The sequence below is a fragment of the Bos indicus x Bos taurus genome, chromosome 20, assembly GCF_003369695.1.
Source record: "Bos indicus x Bos taurus breed Angus x Brahman F1 hybrid chromosome 20, Bos_hybrid_MaternalHap_v2.0, whole genome shotgun sequence".
Classification (NCBI taxonomy): domain Eukaryota; kingdom Metazoa; phylum Chordata; class Mammalia; order Artiodactyla; family Bovidae; genus Bos; species Bos indicus x Bos taurus.
Genome location: NC_040095.1, coordinates 61,536,871 through 61,550,915, shown reverse-complemented (window position 1 = coordinate 61,550,915; position 14,045 = coordinate 61,536,871). Strand labels below are relative to the sequence as shown.

General features: G+C 41.6%; 1 protein-coding gene across 2 annotated transcripts in view; it reads right to left on the bottom strand.

The window, feature by feature from the left end:
- The window catches only part of CTNND2 (catenin delta 2), a 1,102,711-nt gene that overhangs the window by 476,720 nt on the left and 611,946 nt on the right, over window positions 1–14,045 (bottom strand). For both annotated transcript variants that reach the window (XM_027520452.1, XM_027520453.1), the window contains exon 6: window positions 264–436. In XM_027520452.1, coding sequence (XP_027376253.1) covers window positions 264–436 — 173 coding nt within the window. The remainder of the gene's footprint in view (window positions 1–263; window positions 437–14,045) is intronic.

The window sequence follows — 14,045 nt, the reverse complement described above, 5'->3', positions numbered from 1 at the left end:
GTAAGTATATATAAAGCAGAAAGAGCATGAACAATTGACAGACATATCCTGCAAAACAGATGCTTGTAATTCGAATTATTCTATAATTGTATTGTGTTATTCATTTCCTTCACTCATAGCACCGAAAGCGTCTCTCCAAAGTTGCAGGGAACTTGTAAAAAAGGCAGGAGGGGACACCACAGCCATTTGACAGCCCTGCTTCCCACTTGACCCCTTGGAGCCCAAGGACCAGCACGGCAGAGCATCCCATCCCCAGCACGTACCTGGCTGAAACTCTGGCCCGCACCTCGGGCTTGTGTGCTGCGGGCAGGGAGCTGCGACGGGGCTGTCTCACCCAGAGCCAGGGTCTGGTTGCTATGGTAGCTGGCTGGATACTGGAAGGACCCTTCAGGTTTGGAATTGAGCTGAAGTGCACTCTGGGACAGCAGGCTGGGCCCTGCATTGAAAGTCATTTAGAGCAGTAAGTGACAGCCTCAGTGAAGCAGAAATGACATGTATTATTTATTGAGAGTAGCCTAGAATTATCACACAGGCATGAGTCCAGCCATCTATGCTTTGAGTTCTGAGAACTAAAATGACTATATAATTCTACTCCAGCTCTTAAATGAGATTTTTTTTTTTTTTTTTTTGTGGTGTAAAAGTTCTCCAAAGAGTAGATTTTTTTTTTTCCAAATGATCTCATTCTGACCTACATAGAGACATTTCTTACAAGACAAATTAGTTAATCAAGTACTTATTTTTGGATCAGACAATGTTGGAAACATTTGAAATAATTTAAAAGTCTTCCTTTTGGTACATGTTAATTGCATTAATATATCTCCTACTGTATTAATAGGATGCTTGAACACTCAAAACCTTCCAATCAGTAACAAGTTCTGTTGTATAAATAGTGATGTAATACTCAAAGCTTGAAGGGTAGACAGTGTGTAAAATATTAATAGCTCTCATACAATGTAGAATTTAACCTGATCTCACATGATCTCTGAGGGCTAGTTATCTTTGCCATCACAGCAATGCACAACAGAAGAACAAAGGAAGATACAGTGTTTAAACGGGTGCTGCTAAGCTGGCTGACCCTGCAAGAGATGGAGAAAGGAATTCCTGGCCTCATTATTTAATTATACTTCGTACAAGAAAATGTGGTTTATTTTCTTTCTTTTTAGATGAGATCTTTGCAACAGTTTGCCCATTTCCTTTGTAAGCAAATTTTCTTTAATCAAATTTCATACTCACTTTGGGGATGAAAAGAAGTACAGAAGAGTGTAAGTGTATTACTATTTTCTAGTACGTGTGTTTGAGAGGGGACTGGGGTAAGTAGAATGAGTTGGGTGAGGGTGAGGGACTTGGCAGCTCAAGTTCTCTCATGTTATCTCAACCATAGGACAAAGTCACTCCTTTTTTGAAGGAGGGTGATTATATACAGGGGTTTCCCTGGTGGCTCAGATGGTAAAGAATCTGCTTGCAATGCTGGAGACCTGGGTTCGATTCATAATCCCATCCTTAATCTTCCTCTTTGGCTGTTTTAGACTATACTATCATTTCTAAGGAGCATCAGCAAATTTCAAGTTCCTTCTTTCTTTTTAAAATAGAACATGGCTTTTTATTTCAAATGAGACTGCAGATTTGACATGATATAGGCCAATTTTTTTTTTTTCCAGGAAAACAATTTATTCTCTTAATAAGGATCGGTTCATATAACCTCTGCATTTAAGACCTCCCCCTTCCCTCTAATTCCCTGATGGAACTTCTAAACAATGCAAAATACTTTTTCATCATCAGAAATTGAATACTAAGATGATTAGTTAGTACAGGTAAGACTTGGTATTTTGGAATCTATACAGTTTCTGGAAAAAAAGTCAAGCAAGGAAATAAAACCATTTTCATCCAGTCCCAATTTCATCATGAAGGGCATAGCAAAAGTACAATTGCAATCCCTTTCCTTGTAATTTCAAAAATAGAGTCCCAAGAAATTTGTCTATACCAGATGGCGAAGTTTGCAATAGCTTGCAAAAAGTCATTTAGTCCATACTGATGGTATTATAGGGCTAATCACCAGGGCTACGATGCACCTATGGGGAACACATTCAGAGTTTCATTCTGGATGCCAAGAACATATTTTCCCCACTGCTGCTGTGGAAACTGTCAGGCATGAAGACGGAGTCAAGGGCTGGTCTCTGATGTCCAGGTAATGGGCAGGCAGAGACATGGTAGAGCCTTTGGAAGGGAAGAGGGATTGGTGATGGGGCAGAGGTAGGAACTGGCTGCAAAATTAGAAGGATGGGGTGGGTGCTAGGAAGACAGCAATGAATTGTAGCCAAGGGCTTTCCCCTTGGTCCCTACCCTTCTGAAGGTCACTGCTCAATGGAGGGGAGTGAGCTATGGCAGAAAAACAGAGGCCCTTTATGGTGAGTGGTCAGCACTGTACCTAACAATGGGCGGCTTCCCACTGAGACTTCTTTGGCTATTTCCTTCAGGACCGTCCACCCTGACACAATGCTTTGAACTGGCCACGCACCACCCCTGCTCCCGCCCCCCGCCCAACAATACATCTCCATGGCAATGAAAGCCAAATCAGATATACAAGAGTGCACATACTTTTGGAAATGTCAATACAATTTTAAAAATTCTTTAATTTCAAATAACTAATTTAACAGTCTATAAGGCCAAAACACTGTATGTCCTGGTTATTTGTCTTTTAAAGAGATGGCATGACTTTGCTCTGATGAACTTACTTGCATATGTAATTAGCAAGTCAAACAAACTTGTCAATTCTGAAGAGATTCATAAGATTATCTCTAGAAACCTACAAATGTTCTCCAGGCAGGATAGAAAGGCGGCCACTGAAAGCCCCTTTTCGAAGCAATTTCAATTAAAAATATGATTTATGTGCTCCTGAAATATACATTATGAAATAATCAAATCTGCTCTTTTATAGAATCAGTGGTGCATCTGATCAATACTCCATGAAAACAAACAAAGATTCTCTGTCTCATTACTTTGTTCACATATCTCAAGCATGGAGCCTAGATGTAGTCTGACAAATGTAATTGCAAGAATGAGCAATATATCATAATATTACAACCCTGACATAGCACCTGGCAAGGGCAAAACAGGGCAATAGCCAAAACATTGCATGCATTTAGAATCGTTTTCTCATTGATTACTAGGTTTCAAGTGAATGGCGTTTATTCACTCCAATTTTAGAGAGCACAGATATACAAGAATATGAAACAGGTGAAAATTAGAAGACAATTCTTAATTTCTTTATAATAAAATTTATGTATAACTGACTCAATTAGCTTTATTAACATTATTGTGCACTGGGGTAGAAAATTCAAATTTTTCACAGATTTCAGAAACATTTATAGTTTGGGGCTTTAAATGATGATTTTTTCCCCTCACAACCTTATGACTTCCCATGAAGTCTTGCTTGAAAGTGAAAGTAAAAGTGAAGTCGCTCAGTCCTGTCTGACTCTTTGCAACCCCATGGCCTATCAGGCTCCTCCGTCCATGGGATTTTCCAGGCAGCAGTGCGGGAGTGGATTGCCATTTCCTCCTCCAGGGGATCTTCCTGACCCAGGAATCAAACCTGGGTCTCCCACATTGTGGGCAGACGCTTTACTGTCTGAGCCACCAGGGAAGTCTTCCTTGGGTTAGAGGTAAAATGAGGGTGCATCCTTGAGGATATGATGTGAATCCACTGGGAGATGGGGACAACGTAAGAGGATTTCTTGGGATGTTCAGGAGGGAGGAAGAGACTGGGTATTAAAATTCCACCAGCAGATAGAAAGGCAGAAGTATTCGTTTCTTGCATTAAAAATTCAGAATCATTTACCAGTCATACTAACACACACTAAAATATATAGTCAGTTTCTCCTTAAATTCAGTTCAGTTCAGTTCAATCGCTCAGTCGTGTCCGACTCTTTGCGACCCCATGAATCGCAGCACGCCAGGCCTCCCTGTCCATCACCAACTCCTGGAGTTCACTCAGACTCACGTCCATCGAGTCAGTGATGCCATCCAGCCATCTCATCCTCCGTCATCCCCTTCTCCTCCTGCCCCCAATCCCTCCCAGCATCAGAGTCTTTTCCAATGAGTCAACTCTTCGCATGAGGTGGCCAAAGTACTGGAATTTCAGCTTTAGCATCATTCCTTCCAAAGAAATCCCAGGGCTGATCTCCTTCAGAATGGACTGGTTGGATCTCCTTGCAGTGCAAGGGACTCTCAAGAGTCTTCTCCAACACCACAGATATTTTAGTTTTCCTGCTCATGTGCACTCATTTTCTTTATATGGATTTAAGAAAAAAGTTATTTATTTGGCTGTGTCAGGTCTTAATCACATCACACGAGACCTATTGTTGTGGCACATGGACTCTCCAGTTGCGGCTCAAGGGCTCAGTAGTTGTGGTGTGTGGGCTTACGCTGCTCCGAGGAAAATGGGCTCTTAGTTCCCTGATCAGGGATCGAACTTGTGGTCTCTGCATTGCAAGCTGGATTCCTAACCCCTGGACCACCAGGGAAGTCCCCTTTAAGTGAATTTAAAAAGACTTCATTTAGAATTGTTAATTCTTTTTTGCTTTAGCTAAACATCAGTTTCAGAAAACAGTAAACCTTAATTAATCTATGTACTTTGTGATAACAGAGAAAAGGCCAGAGGTTTACAAAGTAGTATTCCCAAGTAATTATTTGGATTGCAATCATGCCAGCTGGAGTGGGAGTATATTGAAAAAAACAAACAAACAAACAAAAAAAACCAGGGCCAGAACACGGAAGATCTGGTGGGCTCTAGTCCATTTCTTCCTGTATGACATCATAGATGATGAAGCCAAGGATAGCAAGCCAGCTCCCCTTCCCTGAGTGTTTACTAAATTCCAGGGACTGTCCTGAGCAGCTTATGCCTATTAATCCCTAGAATCCTAACAAGATCTCAATAAAAGTGCAGAAATCCCCATGTATACTGACATTGCTGAGGGTCCCACTGCCTGAGAACACACAGTAGTCATGGCATGCCTGGTGCAAGCAAGGCAGTGTGGCTTCAGAGTGCCTGTTCTTATCACACTTCATTATTTGTGCTCTAAAATTTTAATCTCTGCAAATTTGAGCACCTAATGAGATAATGGATGTGAAAGTGCTTGAAAAAATGTAAACTGCTACACAAATGTCAGTTATTAGTATTATTATCTAATTATCTAATTAATGAGCCACGTGGCCTGAGAATAAAACCCTGACTGGAATCTGTCCTGAAAACCAGATTCTAGTTCTGTCCCATCCATATATCAGTGTTTTCTTTCAACCCCCTCTAGTAAAAGTAAAGTTGATCAGTCGTGTCCAACACTTTGAGACCCCATGGACTGTAGCCTGCCAGGCTCCTCCGTCCATGGGGTTTTCCAGACAAGAATACTGGGGTGGGTTGCCATTTCCTCCTCCAGGGGATCTTCCCTACATAGGGACCGAACCTGGGTCTCTAGTATTGCGGACAGACGCTTTACCGTCTGAGCCACCAGGGAAGCCCGTAACACCCTCTAAGCTTCCCTCTTAAAACAGGACACACAGGCAAAGATCCTTAAAATGGCTTGGAAATAAAAACTGAACCAAACAAAACCTAGGGTCAGAGACAAGAGATAAGGAAGAGAAAGTTCTCTCTTAACCTGAAATTCCATTCTTTGTCAACCTTGAAACCCACTCTCAAACTTGTGGTTTAAATGTCACCTCCTCCATGCAGCCTGCCCGGATGTCTGATTGCCCTGGGGAAATTAACCATACCCCAATCTCTGCTGCCTTAATACTCTGCATAGACTCTGAGGAATTTCAGCAGAGAAATCTGTAGTCTTACACAGCAAGTGGTAAAGAACCTGTCTGATAATTCAGGAGACATAAGAGATGCAGTTTCGATCCCTGGGTTGGGAAGATGCCCTGGAGGAGGGCATGGCAACCCACTCCAGTATTCTTGCCTGGAGAATCCCATGGACAGAGGAGCCTGGCAGGCTACAGTTCATGGGATAGCAAAGAGACACAACTGAGGAGACTTAGCAAGTGCACACACACAGCAATAGGTTTTCTGGAAGGAGAGTGACAAAGTAAAAACAAGGAGTCTGAACATTTATGTGAAAGCTGCTGCATTCAGATACTTGGAGACACTAGAGACCATGGATTTTGTGGAGTGGAGAAAAAGGAAACCAGAAGAAATGGAGGAAATTTCAATTGGGGTAATGGCCATGGTAGGAAGGAAGGGAAAATCGTGCATTTAAGAGACATTTTTTAAAGCTCATTGGTACTTTGGGACTAGTAGACAGGAAGGGAAGGCCAGCCCAAATGCCTGGACGCTCTTTAGCTGGCCGCTCGAACGATCTCGCTAACACTGCAGTGTGTGGAGGGAAGATGCCCATGGTGCAAAGTAAGTCTTTTCTAGAAAACCGAGCAGACAGGACAGCACTCTTAAGATCAGGCACACACCTTCTGTTTCTACAAGGTTTAAGGTGATTTATTAGCTGATGCTAATTATGGTCTGTTTCAGTGGAACATCTGTCCCAGAAAGCAATAAATATTCACTAAGCGAGGTGAAAAAGCAAAAGCTCCCCTCACATGCCATATGAAGGAGGAGGAGACCTGTGTTGGGGAGTTGATACTTTGGGGAAAGACAGGCTTCATTTTTTAAATTACAGAGTTGTTGGAGATGGTGGGAGTTGACATAGTTAGAAAGGCACTCTGGGCTTGATTCTCAAACTGTCTCTAACAGACTAAATTATCTTTTGAGATCTTAATTTCCAAGATCAGAGTTTGGTGGTGGTGGGTGGTTTAGTTGCTCACTTGTGTCCGACTCTTGAGATCCCGTGGACTGTAGGCCACCAAGCTCCTCTGTCCCTGGGATTCTCCAGGCAAGAATCCTGGAGTAGGTTGCCATTCCCTTCTCCTGAGTATCTTCCTGACCGAGGGATAGGACCCACATCTCCTGCATTACTGGCAGATTCTTTACCATTGAGGCACCAGGGAAGCTCAGATCAAAGTTTGGTTATATATAAATGAAATTTTAGAACAGAGATGCAGCTATCTGAGTCATCAGGGGTAGAAGTTGAAGCCACAAGAATGAGACAAGGTCTCTAAGTGGTGACAATATCAATTTAATTCCTAGGGATTATTTTACCATCAGAAGAAAAGAATTATTAACAAGAAATGTACTAAAATAAACAGCTAAGAGATCTAGGCGATGTCTCACACAGACGCTCAATGAATGCTTTGTTAGGTTGTTAATTCAGGCTAATCAGGAATAATAAACACACAAATTGAGACTGACAAGTTTAGGACTGGATACACAACAAAGGCAGTTCTGTTAAGATTTCCATTTATCAGGAAGTTTAGAAACATTCTTTATTTTTGGCTTAACTGGCTCTTTCAAAACGATATAAAAATCTTATCTTTACATAGACCATGAAATATAAAGCCAACAAGACTCACACATGTAACTACAACTGTCAGAGAATTTGACTCATGTCTACCCTCTTGTTATGCAATCTTTGTGGAAGGCTGAGAATAATGTGAAGGTTAAGTATTATTTTAAATGAGAGTAAATTTTTAGAGCAACAACAAATAAAAAGAAGGGGGGAATCTTTTAAAAGGAAAATGGTGAGTGAGTAAGAAGAAAGGAAATAGTGGAAATTATTATATACAGTAAGTCCCATATATAGGAACCTTTAACGTGCAAACTTTCAAAGACACAAAACATGTGTTCGCACGTCCAGTTACCTAACTAAGTTAGTTCCTGCGTCTGGCGCACATTGTCACATGCAGGCATCCTCTGAGTGGCTGTGCTTTACAGAACTGTGCAGAGTACAGTAGTGAAGTATTCTTGCCTGGAGAATCCCATGAACAGAGGAGCATGGCGGGTGTCCATGGGGTCACAAAGAGTTGCATACAACTGAGCACTGCGTGACGATGAGTAGTGATGAACTGGTTGTCTTCTCCTGCCCTTCACTAGTAACTTGAAAAGGCGTTTCACTGGGGCATTAATCTAAAACCAGTATTTCAGTCCATCTACCATCCCTAACATAACTGAGGGCAGAAACTCAAGCAGCTTCTTACACAGCAAAGCTTAGGGCCTGTTCTACTAGCGGATGTGGTTTTTTTTTTCCCCACAGTGGACCACTTTTAAAGTCTTTCTTGAATTTGTTACAATATCACTTCTGTTTTATTTTTTGTTTGTTTGTTTTTTTGGCTGCAAGACAAATGGGATCTTAGTTCCCTGACCAGAGAGTGAATCTACACTTCCTGCTTTGGAAGGTGAAGTCTAAACCACGGGACCCCTGGGGGACTCCCAGCAAATGTGTTCTTAAATTTGATTTCTGAGTCTCTTCCTTCAGAATATCTGTTTTCTCTGGTCAGCTGCTTTCAGTGTATAATGCTTTACATGAAAATGAAAACTTGGAAGGTCCCAAGAATAGAGAAGCAGTCATTTAGTTTTTAAACTGATTTAGATTCAACCAATACTACTGATCTAACTAGTCTGCTTTCTCAAGTTTGACTTGGTATATGAATAAATGAAAAATGGATAAAGCTCTTACCCTAAATATAGTAAGTCAGTGTCTTTACATCTGTATACAATGGAGGGAAATGAACAAAATAGCATTTATTACAAAATAAAAACTTCAAATATATAACTTCCCTTTAAAATGTACAGCTCAAGACTTTGATTGTGCATGGGATTTTACATGTTGTTTTAGTCATAGAACGGTATTTTTATAGCTTGCTCTAGTCCCCAACTACTTCCTTATAAACTTTTGTCTTATTTACCATTAAAAAAACTAATGTAACACAAAAATGAGGAAAATCATTATATGTATCTCTTTATAAATTAACAAAGATAATAGATTCATACTTCTCACTATCACTCATTGTGAAAAGAAATAGAAAACTAATACAAATCGCTTTAGAAGAAAACAAAATTTAAAAGCTAAATTTTGAAAAAATTTCAATGTATTAATGAAATTACATTAGCTTAAAGAACTAATTTTTGATTTTATGCAAACCACAGACTTTTTCCTAAATATTTGCATGGTTTGCTCACACATTTATTCAGATTCCCAATCAAGTAAAGAATGACTTCCTGGCCCTTGCATCATTCCCTCAAAACTAGAGTGGTTTGGAGACTTCCCTGGAGGTCCTATTAAGACTGTGCCTCCTCTGCAGGGGACTCAGGTTCGATCCCTAGTCAGGGAACTAAGATCCCACATGCCTCAAAGAGCTTTTATTCACCATATGAGTGATGTAGAATACTATTTAGGACACCAAAACTGGAAAGTATTTAAAAGAAAAGGTTGTATCACACACTTTCCAGGAGCCATCAGAGCAAAGATGCTACCACGTGCCACGCAGCCTCCAGGAAGCTTCACTGAACGCTCTTTGTGCGTGATTCTCAGTCTGTTTTAGTTTGTTTGTTTAACTTACTTTATTCAAGTATAATTTATTTACAACGTTGCATCAATTTCTGCTGCACAGCCAGATGACTCAGTTACACACATACATATATATGTACATTCCTTTCCATGTTCTTTTCCATTATGGTTTATCACAGGATATTGACCAACCTAGACAGCATATGAAAAAGCAGAGACATTGCTTTGCCAACAAAGGTCCATCTAGTCAAAGCTATGGTTTTTCCAGTAGTCAGTAGTCCAGTAGTTTTTTCAATTGGACCATAAAGAAGGCTGGCTGAGTGCTGAAGAACTGTTGTTTTGGAATTGTGGTTTTAGAGAAGACTCTTAAGAGTCCCTTGGATTGCAAGGAGATCCAACCAGTCCATCCTAAAGGAAATCAGTCCTGAATATTCATTGGAAGGACTGATGCTGAAGGTGAAGCTCCAATACTTTGGCCACCTGATGGGAAGAACTGGCTCACTAGAAATGACCCTGACACTGGGAAAGATTGAAGGCAGGAGGAGAAGGGGATGACAGAGGATGAAATGGCTGGATGGCATCACCAACTCGAATGACATGAGTTTGAGCAAGCTCTGGGAGTTGGTAATGGGCAGGGAAGCCTGGCGTGCTGCAGTCCATGAGGTCACGAAGAGTCAGACAGGACTGAGCGACTGAACTGAGCTATGGTTCTCCATGGGACCATACAGTGGGACCATGTTGTTCATCCATCCTATATACAATAGTTTGCACCTGCTAATCCCAAACTCCCAGTCCATCCCTCTCCCACCCCCTTCTCCTTGGTAATCACAAACCTGTTCTCTGTGTGACTCTTATTCTCTGATTGTGTAAGAACGAGTAAGGAAAGGTGGATGGTATCGTGGGATTATTGTAAAAACGGGTACTTCTGCAATCCCTGAAAGGTTCTTGAGGATCCCCTGGAATCCCCAGTACACTCTGGGAAGCTCTGCCCTGCTTTACCCCCACGGGCTTTGTCACTGCTGGGAGTAATTACCTATCTGACCTTGTAGTATTTACAGTGCTCAATTTCAGCCTTTTCTGCCCATTACATAAATGCCAAGGGCAGAGACTTTTGTGCCGTTGTTAATAAGTGCTTAAATGCTGCATGCTAAATCATTTTAGTCCTGTCCGATGCTGTGCAACCCTATTGACTGTACCCCTCCAGGCTCCTCTGTCTGTGGGATTCTCCAGGCAAGAACACTGGAGTGGGTTACCATTTCCTTCTCCAGGGGATCTTCTGGACCCAGGGATCAAACCCACACCTCTTATGTCTCCTACATTGGCCAGCAGGATCCTTACCACTGGTGCCACCTGGGCTTGAAACAGACGTTTTAAAAAAGAATATAACACCTATCTGTGCCTATAGCTTTACAATCAAAACCTAGTATACTAAGATTTGATGTCATCAGTTGCTGTTGAAGTGACTTATTATTTGGTCAGTGCCAATTACTTCTAGGGAAATCCTATAAGATGTCTTCATAAGGTATTACCAGGGGACCCCACGCTCCACTGTGTCCCAGGGAAAAGTCTGCTTATTTTGACTTTCTCACGGGAGCTTTCTGCCTCTCTCTGTTTCTTCACATCTACCAGCTTTCATCTGACCCTCATATTTGCATGTGGGGCGCCTAGGGTGCCTTGGCAATTTCAGAACCCAATTATGTTTTCATTAAAAATCTCTGCCAGGCTCTAAACTCTGTGCTTGATTCCAGGAGACCCTGAGAATACAGCTGAGAATGATGTATTTAATGAGAAATTTGCATTTTTTTCCTCCTGCTTAGGGAATAGATAAGGAGCAGTTGATATTTTAGGTGTTTGCCCATCCCTTCATTTCCCAGGTCTGCCTCTGAGCTGGTGATCTCTTTGCAGAAGCTATAACATGCTTCTCAAATGTCTATGTGATAGAAAGACATATATCTTTCTATCTATCTGTGATAGAAAGAAATATAATACTGAAGTGGGTTGCCATGCCCTCCTCCAGGGGAATCTTCCCAACCCAGGGACTGAACCCAGGTCTCCCGCTTTGCAGATGGATTCTTTACTGATTGAGCCACTAGAGAAGCCCAGAAAGAAATATAAGAGAAAGAACTTAACTGAAGAAGAGGTAAAGGTCCAGTCTGGAAGGAAAGATAATGACAGCTTTCTGGAGGATATTACTCTGTACCCTGTATGCTACTTGGGTGTTTTCCCTCACTTTTGTTCATACCGTCCCCTGCCAACTTTCCATGGGCTCTGTAACACCAAAGGTAGTGGGGTAGGTGGGTGTGAACCTGGAAAGGAAAGGAAAGGATGCGTGAAGCATCAGACAATTTCAGGCTTCAATTCTGACCAACTTCTGGAGCAGAGATTGGCTTGTTTGTATTTCAAAAACTTTGGACCAAAGGGTATATGATGAAGTAATACAAGGAATGAACAACCAAGGATGTACTCAATTAACTTGAATAAATACATGCCCAGGAAGGGACTTGGGGTCTCTGGGCCCAGGTGACAGTCTTTAGCCACTTGTGGAGTGAGGGGACAGTAGGGCTGGAATCTAGATCTTGTGGCTCCAAGGGCAGGATGCCTTGGACCCCTACCTACCCAGAGGCTCTGCACCCCATCAGGTCTAACTGAGGATCTTGTTTCCACCCTATCAGATTATCAACAGTGAGTCACATTATTTATATAGTTATCATCTTGATTACTCTAATCTCTATGAAAGTGTCATCCTTCCAAACCACTTCTGAATCCTTTGTTGCCATGCTTGCCAGGAATTGCAAAAATATTCACCTCCCAAGGTTGTCTCTTATCTTTATTATTATTCCATAAGAATGTAAGGGGTTATATTTTATAGCATTTTTAATAACCCAATCTCTCACGGTTTTTCCACCTCATGGAATTAAGCATATTCGCAGTAATTAAATGAAGATGACGGGCTGTAAATCAAGAGGAAGTAATATATTCCTTTCTATCAAACTATATATGATCATTCTATTTAGATTTCACCTGCTCAGAATAGTAACCTATACGATTGATTCTTAATTTTTTGAATATATTCTGAATTGAGAACTCAATTAAATAACATTCCCTTTTTTGCCATAATATTCAGAATATATTAAGCTCCTAAGATTTCCTTCCTACTGAATGCTGGGATTTTAAAGGATGTGGTAGAATTTCAATTTGTCCAAGTGCTACAGAAACAAATAATTATTATTTCATGATGTTCAACAACACTATCTATAAACACAGAAGGGGGCTTCCCAGTGGCTCAGTGGTAAAGAATCCGCGTGCAGTTCAGGAGACGCAGGAAATCCAGATTCGATCCCTGGGTTGGGAAGATCCCCTGGGGGAGGAAATGGCAGCCAACTTCAGTATTCTTGCCTGGGAAATCCCATGGACAGCAGAGACTAGCAGGCTACAGTTCATGGAGTCGCAAAAGAGTTGGACATGACTTAGTGAATCAGTTCAGTTCAGTTTAGTTCAGTCACTCAGTTGTGCCTGACTCTTTGCGACCCCATGAATCACAGCATGCCAGGCTTTCCTGTCCATCACCAACTCCCGGAGTTCACTCAGACTCATGTCCATAGAGTCAGTGATGCCATCCAGCCATCTCATCCTCTGTTGTCCCCTTTTCCTCCTGCCCCCAATCCCTCCCAGCATCAGAGTCTTTTCCAATGAGTCAACTCTTCATAGTGAATAAACAACAACAAATAAACATATAAGCCATCCCCCACCCCCCACAAGAAGTATATTGCCTCTCTGATTTTGAATTACTAATGTGTTTAATAATTTTTAGCTAAGACATCATTACCTTTATCTCTGAGTTTTTATCTCCAAGGACACGTGGATCAAATAACATGCTTGGTCCATGACATATAGTTTGAGTCAAGCTGTGTATTATATGAGAAGCTAATGGCCCTGTTGCTGCTGTTGTACAGTCACTCAGTTGTATCTGACTCTTTGTGCCCCCATGGACTGAAGCACTCCAGGCTTCCCTGCCCTTTACTACTTCCCAGAATTTGTTCAAACTCATGTCTATTGAGTTGGTGATGATATCTAACCATCTCATCCTCACTGCCCTCTTCTCCTCTTGCCTTCAATCTTTCCCAACATCAATGGCCCTGCTGCTGCTGCTACTAAGTTGCTTCAGTCGTGTCCGACTCTGTGCAACTCCATAGCCGGCAGCCCACTAGGCTCCTCTGTCCCTGGGATTCTCCAGGCAATAACACTGGAGTGGGTTGCCATTTCCTTCTCCAATGCATGAAAGTGAAAAGTGAAAGTGAAGTTGCTCAGTGACGTCCGACTCTTAGTGACCCCATGGACTGCAGCCTACCAGGCTCCTCCATCCATAGGATTTTCCAGGCAGGATTACTGGAGTGGGGTGCCATTGCCTTCTCCGCAATGGCCCTGAGCCTCTGTCAATAACCCTTTTTTTTTTTCAGTAAAACAACAGCAATTCTTCCAGTGACTCCATGTCATGTATTTATTAGAACTGAAATTACACAGCTGGCAGCCATAGAATAGTGGTGGGCTAGCAAAGGTTTTATAAATGATTTACATACTGTTTATGATAGCACTTTTTAAAAAAATGCAAAGTGTTGGAACACACTGATAAGTATGGGACACTGTAGTTCATATTACTGC